Source organism: Heptranchias perlo, chromosome 19 (assembly GCF_035084215.1).
Source record: "Heptranchias perlo isolate sHepPer1 chromosome 19, sHepPer1.hap1, whole genome shotgun sequence".
NCBI classification, from domain to species: Eukaryota; Metazoa; Chordata; class Chondrichthyes; order Hexanchiformes; family Hexanchidae; genus Heptranchias; species Heptranchias perlo.
The window spans coordinates 16,534,588-16,549,738 of NC_090343.1; the positions used below are offsets into that span (position 1 = coordinate 16,534,588).

A 15,151-nucleotide genomic window follows, 5' to 3' on the forward strand; every position below is an offset into this window, starting at 1 on the left:
GCCAATCACCTTAAATCTATGTCCTCTGGTTCCTGACTCTCCTGCCAATGGGAACAGTTTCTCTCTATCTACTCTGTCTAGATCCTTCATGATTTTGAATACCTCTATCAAATCTCCTCGCAACCGTCTCTGTTCCAAGGAGAACAACCCCAACTTCTCCTGTCTGTCCACGTAACTAAAGCCCCTCATCCCTGGAATCATTCTAGTAAAGTATAAGAAAAATATTTTTAAACTACTCGTATCAATTATTTTCCCGTCAGTATTTTATTTATGTTAAAAATACTGGTAGTGCAGACCATAACAAAAGATTTTGGTTCCACATTTGCAGATACATTCCCAAATTTTAATGATTTTCAGAGTAGATTTCGTTTTTAACACTTTTAATTAATTTTTCAAAAACAGTACATTTCAGTCAATTGTCATAGAATTGAATTTTAAAAAAAAATTTGTTCACGGGATGTGGGCGTCGCTGGCGAGGCCAGCATTTATTGCCCATCCCTAATTGCCCTCGAGAAGGTGGTGGTGAGCCGCCTTCTTGAACCGCTGCAGTCCGTGTGGTGACGGTTCTCCCACAGTGCTGTTAGGAAGCGAGTTCCAGGATTTTGACCCAGCGACAATGAAGGAACGGCGATATATTTCCAAGTCGGGATGGTGTGTGACTTGGAGGGGAACGTGCAGGTGGTGTTGTTCTCATGTGCCTGCTGCTCTTGTCCTTCTAGGTGGTAGAGGTCGCGGGTTTAGTAGGTGCTGTTGAAGAAGCCTTGGCGAGTTGCTGCAGTGCATCCTGTGGATGGTACACACTACAGCCACAGTGCGCCGGTGGTGAAGGGAGTGAATGTTTAGTGTGGTGGATGGGGTGCCAATCAAGCGGGCTGCTTTATCTTGGATGGTGTCGAGCTTCTTGAGTGTTGTTGGAGCAGCACTCATCCAAGCAAGTGGAGAGTATTCCATCACACTCCTGACTTGTGCCTTGTAGATGGTGGAAAGGCTTTGGGGAGTCAGGTGAGTCACTCGCCGCAGAATACCCAGCCTCTGACCTGCTCTCGTAGCCACAGTATTTATATGGCTGGTCCAGTTAAGTTTCTGGTCAATGGTGACCCCCAGGATGTTGATGGTGGGGGATTCGGTGATGGTAATGCCGTTGAATGTCAGGGGGAGGTGGTTAGACTCTCTCTTGTTGGAGATGGTCATTGCCTGGCACTTATCTGGCGCGAATATAACTTGCCACTTATGAGCCCAAGCCTGGATGTTGTCCAGGTCTTGCTGCATGCGGGCTCGGACTGCTTCATTATTTGAGGGGTTGCGAATGGAACTGAACACTGTGCAGTCATCAGCGAACATCCCCATTTCTGACCTTATGATGAAGGGAAGGTCATTGATGAAGCAGCTGAAGATGGTTGGGCCTAGGACACTGCCCTGAGGAACTCCTGCTGCAATGTCCTGGGGCTGAGATGATTGGCCTCCAACAACCACTACCATCTTCCTTTGTGCTAGGTATGACTCCAGCCACTGGAGAGTTTTCCCCCTGATTCCCATTGACTTCAATTTTACTAGGGCTCCTTGGTGCCACACTCGGTCAAATGCTGCCTTGATGTCAAGGGCAGTCACTCTCACCTCACCTCTGGAATTCAGCTCTTTTGTCCATGTTTGGACCAACGCTGTAATGAGGTCTGGAGCCAAGTGGTCCTGGCGGAACCCAAACTGAGCATCGGTGAGCAGGTTATTGGTGAGTAAGTGCCGCTTGATAGCACTGTCGATGACACCTTCCATCACTTTGCTGAAGATTGAGAGTAGACTGATGGGGCGGTAATTGGCCGGATTGTCCTGCTTTTTGTGGACAGGACATACCTGGGCAATTTTCCACATTGTCGGGTAGATGCCAGTGTTGTAGCTGTACTGGAACAGCTTGGCCAGATGCGCAGCTCGTTCTGGAGCACAAGTCTTCAGTACTACAGCTGGGATGTTGTCGGGGCCCATAGCCTTTGCTGTATCCAGTGCACTCAGCCGTTTCTTGATATCACGTGGAGTGAATCGAATTGGCCGAAGACTGGCTTCTGTGATGGTGGGGATATCGGGAGGAGGCCGAGATGGATCATCCACTCGGCACTTCTGGCTGAAGATGGTTGTAAACGCTTCAGCCTTGTCTTTTGCACTCACGTGCTGGACTCCGCCATCATTGAGGATGGGGATGTTTACAGAGCCTCCTCCTCCCGTTAGTTGTTTAATTGTCCACCACCATTCACGACTGGATGTGGCAGGACTGCAGAGCTTTGATCTGATCCGTTGGTTGTGGAATCGCTTAGCTCTGTCTATGGCATGTTGCTTCCGCTGTTTAGCATGCATGTAGTCCTGAGTTGTAGCTTCACCAGGTTGGCACCTCATTTTTAGATACGCCTGGTGCTGCTCCTGGCATGCTCTTCTGCACTCCTCATTGAACCAGGGTTGAATATTTGCATCTCTGAATACAAATATTTAAAATTGCCAGTCAGGAATAACCAGCAGTTAGCATGACTGTTGATGGAAGAATATTTATATTCTTGTTAATATTGTATGTTAGAAGGTAAAAGAACTGGACATTTAAACTAGTTTCATAACAGGTCATTAAATATACTGTTAGGGTGCACCTGCTCATATTTCATGTTCTCAGCTAATGGCAAGTTCATAATGGTAGAAAAAAATCTAAAGATGATGTGAAAGCCCCCTTTCATAAAGACACAGGACATATTTAAGTGTATTCCATATGTACAGTCAAATCAAATTGAGCTATAATAAAACTCTGCCCAAGTTTTTATATTTTGAATTTACTGCACTTGTGTGTAGAACGTAGACTTATGCCTCTGCCATCACTATCCCTGGGGGAAAACCTGAATTACTTGTTTCTTTGATTTAAACAGCAGCTTGTTTATTTCAGCTACAGATCAGATTGGTTCATTGATTTAATTAGCAGATGGTTCCTTTGATTTAAAAAAACTGCTTTGTTCCATTGTGAAAGTTTGTGTTTTCGATATAGATGTGTGAATTGTTAATATGTGTAAACAATTTTACAACACCAAGTTATAGTCCAGCAATTTTATTTTAAATTCACAAGCTTTCGGAGGCTTCCTCCTTCCTCAGGTGAACGATGTCTCCACATCATTGTTAATATGTAACAGTTGATATGCTGTATATCCCATTTAAATCCCTTCATGGCCTCGTTTTCGGTCAGCACTTCTACTATCTCCTTCTTTGGCTTGGTATCCACTTGTGTCTGATTACACCTTTATGAAGCGCCTTGGGACCTTTTCCATGTTAAGAGGCACTATATAAATGCAAGTTGTTGTATATCTGCTCTTTTTGTTTTTAAGGTAATTCTCCTATTTTTAATTAGATGCATTTATGCACTATAAGAACAAACAAGGAGTTATATTTCACACAAGCTTAGAGGTTTTGAAACAGATTTCTTTTGAACTCAGTTATCAAAACAAGGCTGAACTCAAGTGCAGAAGCAGCAACTTTGTTCATCTATTGGCAGAAATACATGAACTAAAGCAGAAGCCCTTATTATCAAGGGTAATTAATCCATTTCAGCCTTTGTCATTGAATTTACATATATTGTACTTCTTGTATCTGACAGTTATTGCGCTTCAATTGGCTACTTGTTATTAATTGCTTTAGTCTATAAATCTTTTCTGTATAATCACTATTTCAAAAAGACTAGTAGCATGGTGCAAAATTACATGAAATTAAGTAAGCAGATTACTGCAAGTGAGGTGTTCATTTGCTCTCGAGAATGCACCGCCACTAAGGCATGGTATAAAAGGGAGCTTTATAGATCAGAAGTAAATATCTGTTCAGAAATATAAGTATGAAACAGTTGGGAGAAGATGACACTAAAACCTTCAAAACTATAGCACTCCTCCCAGTTGGCAAGATTTTGTATTCAGTAGCTTACCACAGAGCGTCCAGTTTTCTTAATTAGGAAATGATATTCTGGCCGTGGCTTTCTGCTTCTGCAATCACCAGCCCAAAATATTATCCCCATTACAATGATTGGGAGGAAAATTGTGGGCTGGCAAGTGCAGAAGCAGAAAACCCCAGTCACAATGTGCATCACATGCTGTAGTCATATTAGGAGAACTACACGAGGGCCAGTGTGCGTATGGTAGATCAACAGCAACACTTCTGTAGGAACCATATTGAATGCATCAGAGGTGTTTGCTTTTGAACTTCGTTCTAGCTTTTGGATTCTCTGCATGTATTGGAGTTTAATGTGAGTAATGACAGAGCTGGGGAATATTTTCCTCGCCAGTTGTGCCAAGTTTCACTTCAGTTTTGTGCTATACACTTATATCCATCTGGAATTGAGAATGGTATAAACTTAGGTCCTCTTAACTGCACTAATCAAGAGATGTTCATTCCATTTGTCTATGCTAGGTTCAAGTCCACCTCACAGGGTCAAAGGATGGTGTTTTAAATCCTTATGTCAACGATATCCCATGGACCTTTATTTGGGTTAATTTGGCATTAATTACACATCCATATTAATTTTAGAGCATTGGAATATATTATTCAACTTTAAAATGTAAAAAATAAAGCACATCTATTCCTAATTTCAAATACAAATAACCCAAAAGGTCACTTAACATTATAATATTGATTTATATTCAATTAAGTAAAGCATAGAATTCCAAAAGTTAAAATCATTTAATAGTTTTGTTTACTGTTCCCAACATAAAAAGTGCCTTCAACAGATTCTTTCCATCACAAACATTTCCTGTACTGGCAGTAACCAGCTGGCCAAGTTTTTTTTCTTGATAAAAATCAGCAGCTTTTATTTATCCGAGACTACTTTCACTAAATAGATTCAATATGCATGAATGTTTTCCATTATTGAACACTGCTGTCAATGTTTAGTAATGAATTATGTCATGGGTCTTCATGTGGATTTTCAATTAAATTGGTAAAATCAACCAATTCCAAGTTTTTTCATTGCAGTGCATATTTTTAAAAATGTGTTCATTGATTATAAGTTTTATTTCCAGGAAACGAGGCCTTTGCAAAACGTGTTGCATTTTCTGTGGGTCTGACTGAAAAGCCCTTTACTGCGGATAATGGTGTTGTAAGATTCAACAAGATTCTCATCAATGATGGAGGTCACTATGAACCCCACACAGGTATGATGTTGTCTGGCACAGTTGCAGTTGTTTTAATGGTACAATGCTTTTCATGATTTCAGAACAGTGTAAGCCACTTTGCAGGTCGCAGAAACAAAGCAATTGAGCTGCACTAATATGACTTGTCTGAGATTGTGCATGCTACACATCAATCCACAGCATCCAGGTGGCTTGCTCCCATGCCGTGGCCATCTGACAGGCAACTGGGAGTGTGGACTTGGATAGCACACCCTCTAATTATCCATTCCTCCTTGTGAGCACAGCTGGGATCAGAAACTTACTGGTTGCAGAAATTACACTCCCAAACCCACTTCTGAGTATTCATTTGCTAATTATTTCTTTTCCCACTTGCTACCAGCTGGTGGAGGAAGGTGTGGCATGTTTCCATTTCTGCACAGTAAATTGCAACTGAAAAATTCAATTGCTTTTATCTGATTAATCCAATTCCTTCTTTTACATCTTTAACATTTAAAAATTTAGCTTGTCTTGTGTAATAATATCAAGTCCTTAGCGTAGTAGACTATGACGGTTGACAAGAATAGTCAGATGAGAAAAATCAAGCTGTAACGAGTTAGGTGACCAAGCTAAGATTTAAAAACCTTCAAAGAGTTCCACAGTTCTAAGATCCAGGGAAAGTGGTGCATTCACACAAAGCTTCAGTGGCACAGCAAAGTGGTTCATGCCACACTGTGATACTGAAGTTGATGTATAAACAGAGATTGAGGTCCACAATCTCAGTGGTTACACTGGTGCTGCCACAGTATATACCTAACCTGCAGTTCCTAAACCACAACATAAACACAGTCTTCTCCAGTTCATGTAGGTAGAAGGAGGGCATGGCTGAAAGTTTTCAAGCCACAGAGGTAAATATAGAAATTTAAGCAGAAATCTGATACAAAGATTGCTGGGACTTAGTCCTTCCCTACCTCCAGATTATCTACCATCTCTGGCTCACAAATACTGAATCAGGTGTGGCAACTTTTCTCATCCCTACATTTAATAATCTGTTCTGCTACTCCCTAGTGATCAGTGATAACTCACTTATTTTAAAATGCATGGTTTTATTGATTCCACTTCCAACCTTGCAGCAGTAAAATCATCATTTATTGATATGTGGAGGTAGTTTTTAAACCAATTAGTGAGTCAGAAGGGGTAGCAAGAACCATGTTTGTTGCCACACTGAATGGCCAAAGCACAGCAGCTCTCCTCATACAGGGAGTGAAGAGGTGTCAGTATCATTCACCAAAACCAAGCCATTGGGGAGGTTATGGAAGCCAAATAGTTATTTTGAAGAGTAATTTTGAAATTGCCCATCTGGAAAAAGCAGAGGCTTGTGCATGTGCAGTTTTACAAAAGTTTAAAAAATTTTACTTTGGCTCCCATGACTTCAGAAATCAATGGGGAAGTTCTGTGCAGGTGAGTAATACTGAACCACTTCAGTCTCTGTGCAGAGGGGAATAGGTCCACTTCATTTTGAGTCATTGCCTCAGGCAGACAAGAGGGAAACATCTGTTCTGCATTAGCTCCATGAATTTACCTCCTTCTTCTGGATAGTCTCCATCTTCAATCCAACACAGTTCCAGGTAATTGCAATTCATCATGCCATTTCACTCCTTATCTGCTCAAACAATTCCACATTGATTCTATCCTTTTGCTATGGTGGCCCATAACAATTCCTATATTGCTTCCTTTCCCTGCAAGATTTTGTTTCCTAGTCAATAATTGCTGTTTCTTTGCCAAAATAATACAGCACAACTTGTTTGAGTCACAATCACTTCCATTGCCTGACAAGTGATTGATTGAAAATCAGGCATTGATGAAATGTCTACTTGGAATTAGTCAGTCATCTCATACTTGGTGACAAGACGTTCTCCACTGTCCAAGCAACTACGATGTTTTCAACTGCTCATCTAAAGCCCCTAAGTGATTCTTGACAAATGCCTTTCTGCAAATTGAAAAAAGAAATCTAGTGAATATAATCATTGCACCATTTATTAGGTACTAAAAGAACCTTTAGTACCATAGAACTAAAATGTTCTACTAATGAGGATTGGTCCAGCAACACCTCGAATTTAAAATTCTCATCTTTGTGTTCAAATCCCTCCATGGCCTCGCCCCTCCCCATCTCTGTCACTTCCTCCAGCCCTATGATCCTCCGGGATCATTGCACTCCTCCAATTCTGCCGTCTTGTGCATCCCGATTTCCATCCCGTTACCACTGGTGGCCGTTCCTTCAGCTGCTTCGGCCCTAAGTTCTGGAATTCCCTCCCAAAACCTCTCCTCCTTTAAAACATTCCTTAAAACCTACCTCTTTGACCAACCTTTTGGTCACCTGTCCTAATATCTCTTTATGTGGCTCACTATCAAATTTTGTTTGATAATGCTCCTTTGAAGCACCTTGGAATGTTTTACTATGCTAAAGGCACTATATAAATGCAAGTTGTTGTTGTTATGCTAGATTCTTTCAACATTTTTTCCATTACTGCATGCTCATGAGGTTATAAATGTTTATAATTCATTTGTTTTGCAGGTATATTTACCGTTCCATACAGTGGACAGTACCTCATTAGCGCTGTACTGACTCCGCAGAGAAATGAGCGCATTGAGGCAGTGCTGACTGTATCCAATGTGAGTGTTGCACAAGTGGACACAGCTGGCTACAGGACTGAACTATTAGAAATTGCCATGGATAAAATTGAGAATCATCCTGGAGGTGGCCTTGCTGTGTTCAGCCTAATTCTCGGTCTGAAAACTGGTGACGAAGTGAGTGTTGTTGTCATGTCAGGAAAATTGGCTTACGTGGGAACAGAGGAGTTGTACTCTACATTCAGTGGTGTTCTGCTGAACGATTCACCAATGCACAGCTGACAAAACCCAGGTAATGACAAGAGCAGCTAGAACCGAAGGAATTGGCTATCATCTAATTAAAAATGTTTCCTGTAGGTCTAACGGTGAACTAACTGGAATTATTCATTTCAAATGTAAACATTTGGTAGACTGAACCATACTAGAATCAATAATTGTCTGTGGCCAATCTATATTTTTAAATCAAGAACCACTAAGCAAAACACCAACTGGTTTGCTGCCTATTCAAATTAAATATGGTTACATCTTCAGAAAACAAGGGCTTTATGTCACTGCCCATGATATGCTTGTATTAACCCTTTGAGAACTACGGTAACATTTCTGCAAAATAATTACAAGATACCAATTTTTATTCTAGGAACACTCTGAATTAAGAAATGTTCTTTGGTTTTGTACATATATATAATTCTATTTTATAATACTTATTTTCAGAAATTTCCAGTTTTATATAGATCATGCAAAAAGACACGTACTTTTCAAGCTTAAAGTCTCAGTGCTCAAAGGATTAAAAGACTGAGGCTTTTATACAGGATCTTAAAAGAAATGTTCCAATCAGTGGCATTTAACCACAAGAATTTTTTCCTCAAAAGAAAGTGCCGCATAAAATAATAAAATGCATGATACTGAACAGCAACAAGTACGACCTGACGCAAGACAACTGCTGGGGCAAATCTCAACATTTGGAGCTCAAAAATATCCTGCATTGGTTACAGATGATCTGTATTAAACTGGCACCATCACTGCTCTGCAGTCTGTTTATCAGGATGTAAGCCAGTTAAACATTACATTAGCTAATAAAATCAGAACAGGTTTTTTATTCATAATAGCAAAAATGTTGACTCAGGTGGCCTAAAACATCCATACAGATGCCAGATTCTTTTTAAACTTTAAATTAATTCTTTTCTATGAAAATCTGTCGGTTGACCTTCATCCTAAATACTGGCTATTGTACATAATCTGTGCCAACACTCATGTTTTCACATGAAACAATGCATGAAATCTTGTGTGCATTTGTCAATGCATTTTTTCCACTCATTTAAATATCCAAAGATTCAGACAGCAAATGTACAGAGATGAAAAGCAATTACCTAGGCTCAGCACTAGCAAATATAAATCGCATTTTGAGAAATGAGAGGGGGGGCGGGGGGAGAACGCACGTGTGTGTGCATCTGTATGAATGTGTGTTCAAGAATTACAAAAATTCAGCTAGTTTACTAACCATGGTCCACTGGTTCAGTTGTCTTTAACAATGAAATGATACTCAACATTTTATCAGGATGAATAGTCTTTACATAAATTTTTACCAGTTGCCAACTCCTCATGTGCTTCCAAGGTTTGAATGTTATGGGTCTATAAATATTTTTGCATTCCCATTTGGTAAACTGGTGCTTTATTGGATCTATAAAAATTCAGTAACAATTCTGTGGCAGAAACTAAAAATTAGATCTTCCATGTTGATTTAAAATGTTAATGAATGGTTGTGAAAGGTCAAGGACTGCTTTGTGGATGAGTGTATTTAACTGAAATTAGCTGTGTTAAGAAAAAAGAACTTTCAAATGCAAATTTTGAACAGGTGAAAACAACCTACCACATTTTTAATCAAGTGCCTCTATTATGGGAAAGGCGACAGTTGACCAAGATAAAGCATCAAACTGCCAGAACATTTGCAGTAATTTAAAACATTTTGTCCAAAAATGTATTAAAATCAGAAAAAGTATAATTGTTTATCTTCTTTAGTAATAAATGCTAGCGTTACATTGCAATTCAGTCACTTTTTGTAACAGATATTGAAGAATTGTTCAACATAAATATGAACTTGAAGTCCTCTTGTTTTGTATATTAGTGTACATCTTTGAACATATGGAACTAAACTTTGTGAACAAGCAAGTTATGGTGCTATTTTCTGTAAATTAAATACACATTTTCTACTGTTTAATTTAATGTTTGCAATAAACATATGGTTTGAAATTATGCTGAATACACATTCTAAGAGAATCAAATTTTTTAGATTTAAATTTCCAACATGCAGAGCGTCCTTGATAGTTTAGAGAGTAAGAACATCTTATAGTGCAATACAGAGCCCAAGAGATGACGACGGTCACAAGTTCAATCTATGTTTTATCCTAAGTAATGCGATTGCTTATGGGGTTGCAATAAGGCACTGTATACAGGCCTCAGCAACCTCAGATTTCAATCACTGCCGTATGACAGATGCCTGTAAAAAGTGCTCTACAATTGCACCAGCGTGTCTCTGCTTTGGTAATAAAAGCATAAGGAAGTTCAGTACTTTTCATGGGATGGAATATTCTTGGGAATTTTTGTTGTAAATTTCTGTACTGCAATGTTGAGCAACATTAATGCAAGGAAAGGGTTTTCTTTGGAGCCAGTGTTTGGGGAAAAATGTAAATTGCTTTCTAGGCTATGTAAAAAGAATGGATCAGAAAACCGAAGTTATTGTTGTTTAGAAGCAGAATGTGAAAATATGCAAGCTGTACACTGACCATTTCTCAGATCCAACCCAGGTGGTTTTGGACTTGGCAAAAGATGGCAACTCTAATTCTGATGGGACAATTGCACATTTTGCATTGCTGCAAAGTGATTTAGGTGCTGCACCGATGCAAAACATGCAGCACAACTGTAGCTAAACCAGAGAGAGTTCAGGAATGAACTGAGTAACATTCCCTGGTTAAGAAAGAAAGACTCCTTTGAGCAATGCAGCAGAGCAGTCCTGAGTCCAGCAACAAAACTGATTCTGACTTCCTGTTCTGAAAGGTGGCAACAAAATACATCCCACTTCTCTGTATTAAAAGATGGCTATCAGATGCACAATCCCATCTGCTGACTAGTGCTGAAAGGTCCAATGTGAAAGTGCACATTGTTCCTGCCTAGGGCATTTACGGACATACTCTGTTTTTCTATTACATGCTGTGCCAAGAGAGTAATCTTGTATTAACATACCTGGCATATGTCCAAACAGAACAGGTTAAATTCTGGCCTGTTTGATATGCCTTGTTGCCAGCAGGTTTCCTGTTCATGGACTTACATCATAGCATTTGAAAAACACTGAAGTGTCAACTACACAGTTCAAAGATCTAGTTATTTTATACTCCAAATAGTCTCTGACTGGTTTCATCAAATCAGAGTCAAAGATACTTAAAGCAGAGAGATTCCATTCTGCAAAGGAAGCACTATTCAGCAATGAGATATCAGCAGAAACTATAAATTACACCCAAGTCTACTGGAATCACCACAAAGTTAGCTGTCTACTCTTGGTCCATTTCTATGATCTAGGAAATTAGGGAATGACTGGGAGACTACTGAGCTAAAAAGTTCTACTATAAGCTCCACAAGGAGTTTGATGCTTTGATCCAAAAATATAACTGCTGCCATCGGTTGCAAAACAAAGATATGGCGAGAATTATGCATGGGGTGAAATAGCTCTGCAACAGTTCAGGACAAACTAACTCTGCCCAGAGATGTTTGAAATTAAGGACAGGTCCAGTAAAAGTTTGACTTTTTTTTTAAAATAAGATTTTTAAATATCCTGAGTTCCCTTTTAAACGTAAAAGTTTGTTGAAATTTAGTGGTCTTCTGAGGTTGAGATTAAGGGATACTTTTTGGGGCACAGTGGACAGATCTTTGCTCTGAATCTGGACCAGTTTATACCTAAATTGAGAGTCTTTGACGTTGTCATTGTCAAAAGCAGAAAATAATCCTTTCTCCAGTAGTAAAATCCTTAATGAGCACAAAATTTAGCAAATACAAATAATACTACATTTTTTATTACTTGGCTAGGTTACTTAACAGTATTCGACCGATAAGCAAACATTTTACTATAAAAATAACACATCAGACATATCATCACTAATTAAGTTCATTTCTTTAATTACTCTAGTTATGTTTAAGAAATATTCAACAGCAGTCTTTGAAACACATTCACTTTAACAATTATATAAATTATAATAACTTCAATGTAGTAAACCAAATACATTTGGAAATTCTGCTACCTTTTCCACACCATGTTACAGGTTGATTATGGAGTAATTTTCTGGCTTTGCCCTTAAGACTTATTTTAGCACAACCTGGAACAACAAGCTTCCCTTGGATCACGAATATGAAAATTGAGCATGTAGGATACTTACCACTTAAAGATCATATCTATTTTAACCAACATTCATAACTGCAAAAAAAAAACTCCCACAGAACTGATGGTTTAATAAATATCTTGCATTACTGTTCAAGAAGCCAAATATTTTCCAGGCCAATTAGGAGAACTCTTACTTGTTGGCATTTGCTTTCTATGCTACACTGTGCTTCGACCTTGAACCAGAGCAGGAGTGCTATATCAAGTGAACATCTGCTGTGCAATTTGTGCCTTACTAAAAAAAAGCAAACCCTTAAAAAAATCAGCTCATCTCACACAGGGAGCACATGCGGCGTAGTTAAAATAGAAAAGTGAGCTAAAAAGTCATTCTTTGCAAATGTTTGAACTTTCACAGAAAGAACATACATTTCAAATGCTCTGTTCTATTAATGTCCAATCAGTACTTGCTGAATGGTAACAATATAATTCCTACATTCAGACCAAAATGCAACCTAACAAAGTTTTGCATTTATATAGAGTGGAATAACAAAGAAAAAAAATACCAGTCTTTAAAACCTCATATTGTCTAATAACTGTTCCATAATGCAATGCAACTTTTTTAGTTGTAAGATTTGCTACTTCCCTCTTACAGACTTCTCAACATCATGCACCTATCTCCAACAAGGACTGAACGATGGTCTTAATGTCTGGAAAATCACTAGCTGTAAACAAAGCCAAAAGGGGAGTCATGATTTGGGCAGGAAAATCAGGATTTTTTTTGTTGTTCTCAAGATTAAATTCCTTTTCACATGACACTCCATCTCATAGCTCATCCAAGCATAGTCAACTCAATGGTGGCTAGTCAGTTCAAGGAATTAAATTCACAATCCTTATGCTTGGCAGTTGTGTGCTCATTAGCTTAAACTACCAGCCTAACGCACATATCTCAGTAGCATTTCTGTCAAAGCATCTTTGGACTGGGATCCCACTGTAATCAAATCATGGGTCAGCATGTTCATTAGACATTTTGATCTAAATTGCTGTAAATTTATTACATTAAAAGGTCTTTATGGCTTATTCTGCTCATTTGCACTAGCCCTTAAGACCAGGATCCATTTGCACGTAATTTCACCATTACTTCCACACCAGAGTAAACCTTGTCGGGTAAAAATGCTGCAGTACGCATTGAGGTCAAATTTGTCATGGAAGTTGTTCTCTGCTGTTACTACACTTCCCTAATTGGAGTTGTATCTCACTTATAACAGCAAATGGGAACAAACCAACAAAAACAGCTGGCTAATTTGGATCCCATTTGTTGCTGTAAATGGTACATTTAGAAAAAAAGTGATGAACAAAGCTTTGTTTATGCAGAATTTTCTAAAATTGCAGTCTACACTGGCACAAGTTCTCGCAGATAAATTGGAATAGTAAATTTAACATGTGCCTCCTCTCTACGTAGTTTTCATGAGATATATCAGGACTTTCGCTCTACTTGCTCGAGTTCTAAAAAGGAATGAAGAAAATAGTATTTTTTAAAAAATGTGCCAACAATGCTGTGCAGTTTTAAATTTCCTATAATTATTCTGTACTCCTTTTTAAGAGGCACACCAAGAGGAACCAAATCCTAGGTAGGCCCTGCAAAACTATTTAAAAGGTTAGCGAAACATAAGCTTGTTTCATGTGCTTTTTTGCTTCCCCTCTGCTGTTGATTTGCTTTCTTTTCTATTCATTTTCTTCTTTGCTTTGTGCTACACTTATGCAACAGGGAAATACCACCAGATTCCAGTCTGTAGTTAGGTATTTGACATTCTCACTCAAAACGCCCATTCTGGCCTGGCTTCCAGCTATATCTCTGGGGTTTAGGTCTCTAACTACCTCACTCCAGCATCCTCTCCCTGTTCATGGCCAAGCCTCTAATTACCTCAACTCCAGTTCCCCTTACTTCTCTGTGGCTAGACCTCCAGTTTCCAGGCTTCTGTTCAGTTCAACAAAGAAATAAATCAAAGTCCCTTCTCAGTATTCCAGTATTTGATTTCTATGGCAGACAACTCCTTTCTAATACTTTTTGTCTATGTCTTGTTTTGTTTTGCTGAGCCCTTCCCACTCCCATCCATATAAGGCAGCTTCTTTGATGCTACCTTGTGGGTGCAACTTATCCAGACTCCCATGCATCACAGAAAGTCTCCATTGCACTAGAATGGCCCGATATAGTGACATGTGAAGCAATGAAGAAGAGAATCAGTTGCCTGGAAGCAAGTGTTATGCATGAGAATTGCATCAAATTTCCAGTTTTGATGGGGACTGGAAATTCTATAAATTAGGAAATAAGAGATTACTGTCATCTGTATCCCCATCAGGAATACAATAAAATATGGGAATTCTCCCAGAGATGAAAGTGCTGTACCTTAAGGACAATGGCTTTCCAAAATCAATTCAGAATTTCAAATCAATCATACCCTACCAGTACCTGATCACAGACACCAGCAAGTGGTATTTGTAGTCTGTAGTGTATCTTCATTTGTGTCTTAGTCTTCCTAAAACTGTCAGCGTGCGAAGTGCTTTACCTGTAATCTGAACTTCCCGATTGCAGCTAGATGGGTAAACAGTAATGCGAGACTGGTCACAAGTGGTACCTACTGAAACCCCCACTTGAGTTCGTTCAGATTAATACTTATAACTAGTATTTTAACCAGGTTATAGATTCTCCACCTCAATGGACTTCAAATCAGAAGTTACAGATCACAATGTACTATAACACAACTGAAGGCAACAATAGGCCCACATGTTGCTCACAGTTCTTACAATGTCATATCATTATTCTTTTGTGATTTTAAGTTCATTGAGCTCATCCAGATCAAGTTCAGGAAGTGGTTCCCGCCAAAATGCAAAATGGCTGTATTCAGGGTAAAGAAAAGCTGAGCTTCTTTCTTGTGCTATCAGTGGAAATACATGTTCCACTAGCTCACCCAACCGTGGATACCTGAGGGGGAAAGAAACATTTTGATAAAGATCTGCGAAACATTCTTCCATACTGTACATCACAGACATA

At 39.0% G+C, this 15,151-nt stretch overlaps 2 protein-coding genes across 5 annotated transcripts in view; one reads left to right on the forward strand and one right to left on the reverse strand.

The window, feature by feature from the left end:
• The window catches only part of LOC137335191 (EMILIN-3), a 32,541-nt gene extending 22,555 nt beyond the window's left edge, over nt 1-9,986 (forward strand). For 2 of the 3 annotated variants that reach the window (XM_068000387.1, XM_068000390.1), the window contains 2 exons: nt 5,022-5,153; nt 7,684-8,401. In XM_068000387.1, coding sequence (XP_067856488.1) covers nt 5,022-5,153; nt 7,684-8,021 — 470 coding nt within the window. In that variant the 3' untranslated portion in view covers nt 8,022-8,401. Of the gene's footprint in view, nt 1-5,021; nt 5,154-7,683; nt 8,402-8,450 lie in introns of those variants that run through there. The other variant, XM_068000388.1, reaches the window with a different exon arrangement.
• A 1,798-nt stretch (nt 9,987-11,784) lies between these two features.
• Nucleotides 11,785-15,151, reverse strand: part of LOC137335190 (phosphatidate phosphatase LPIN2-like) — an 84,219-nt gene continuing 80,852 nt past the window's right edge. For both annotated transcript variants that reach the window (XM_068000385.1, XM_068000384.1), the window contains exon 20: nt 11,785-15,082. In XM_068000385.1, coding sequence (XP_067856486.1) covers nt 14,917-15,082 — 166 coding nt within the window. In that variant the 3' untranslated portion in view covers nt 11,785-14,916. The remainder of the gene's footprint in view (nt 15,083-15,151) is intronic.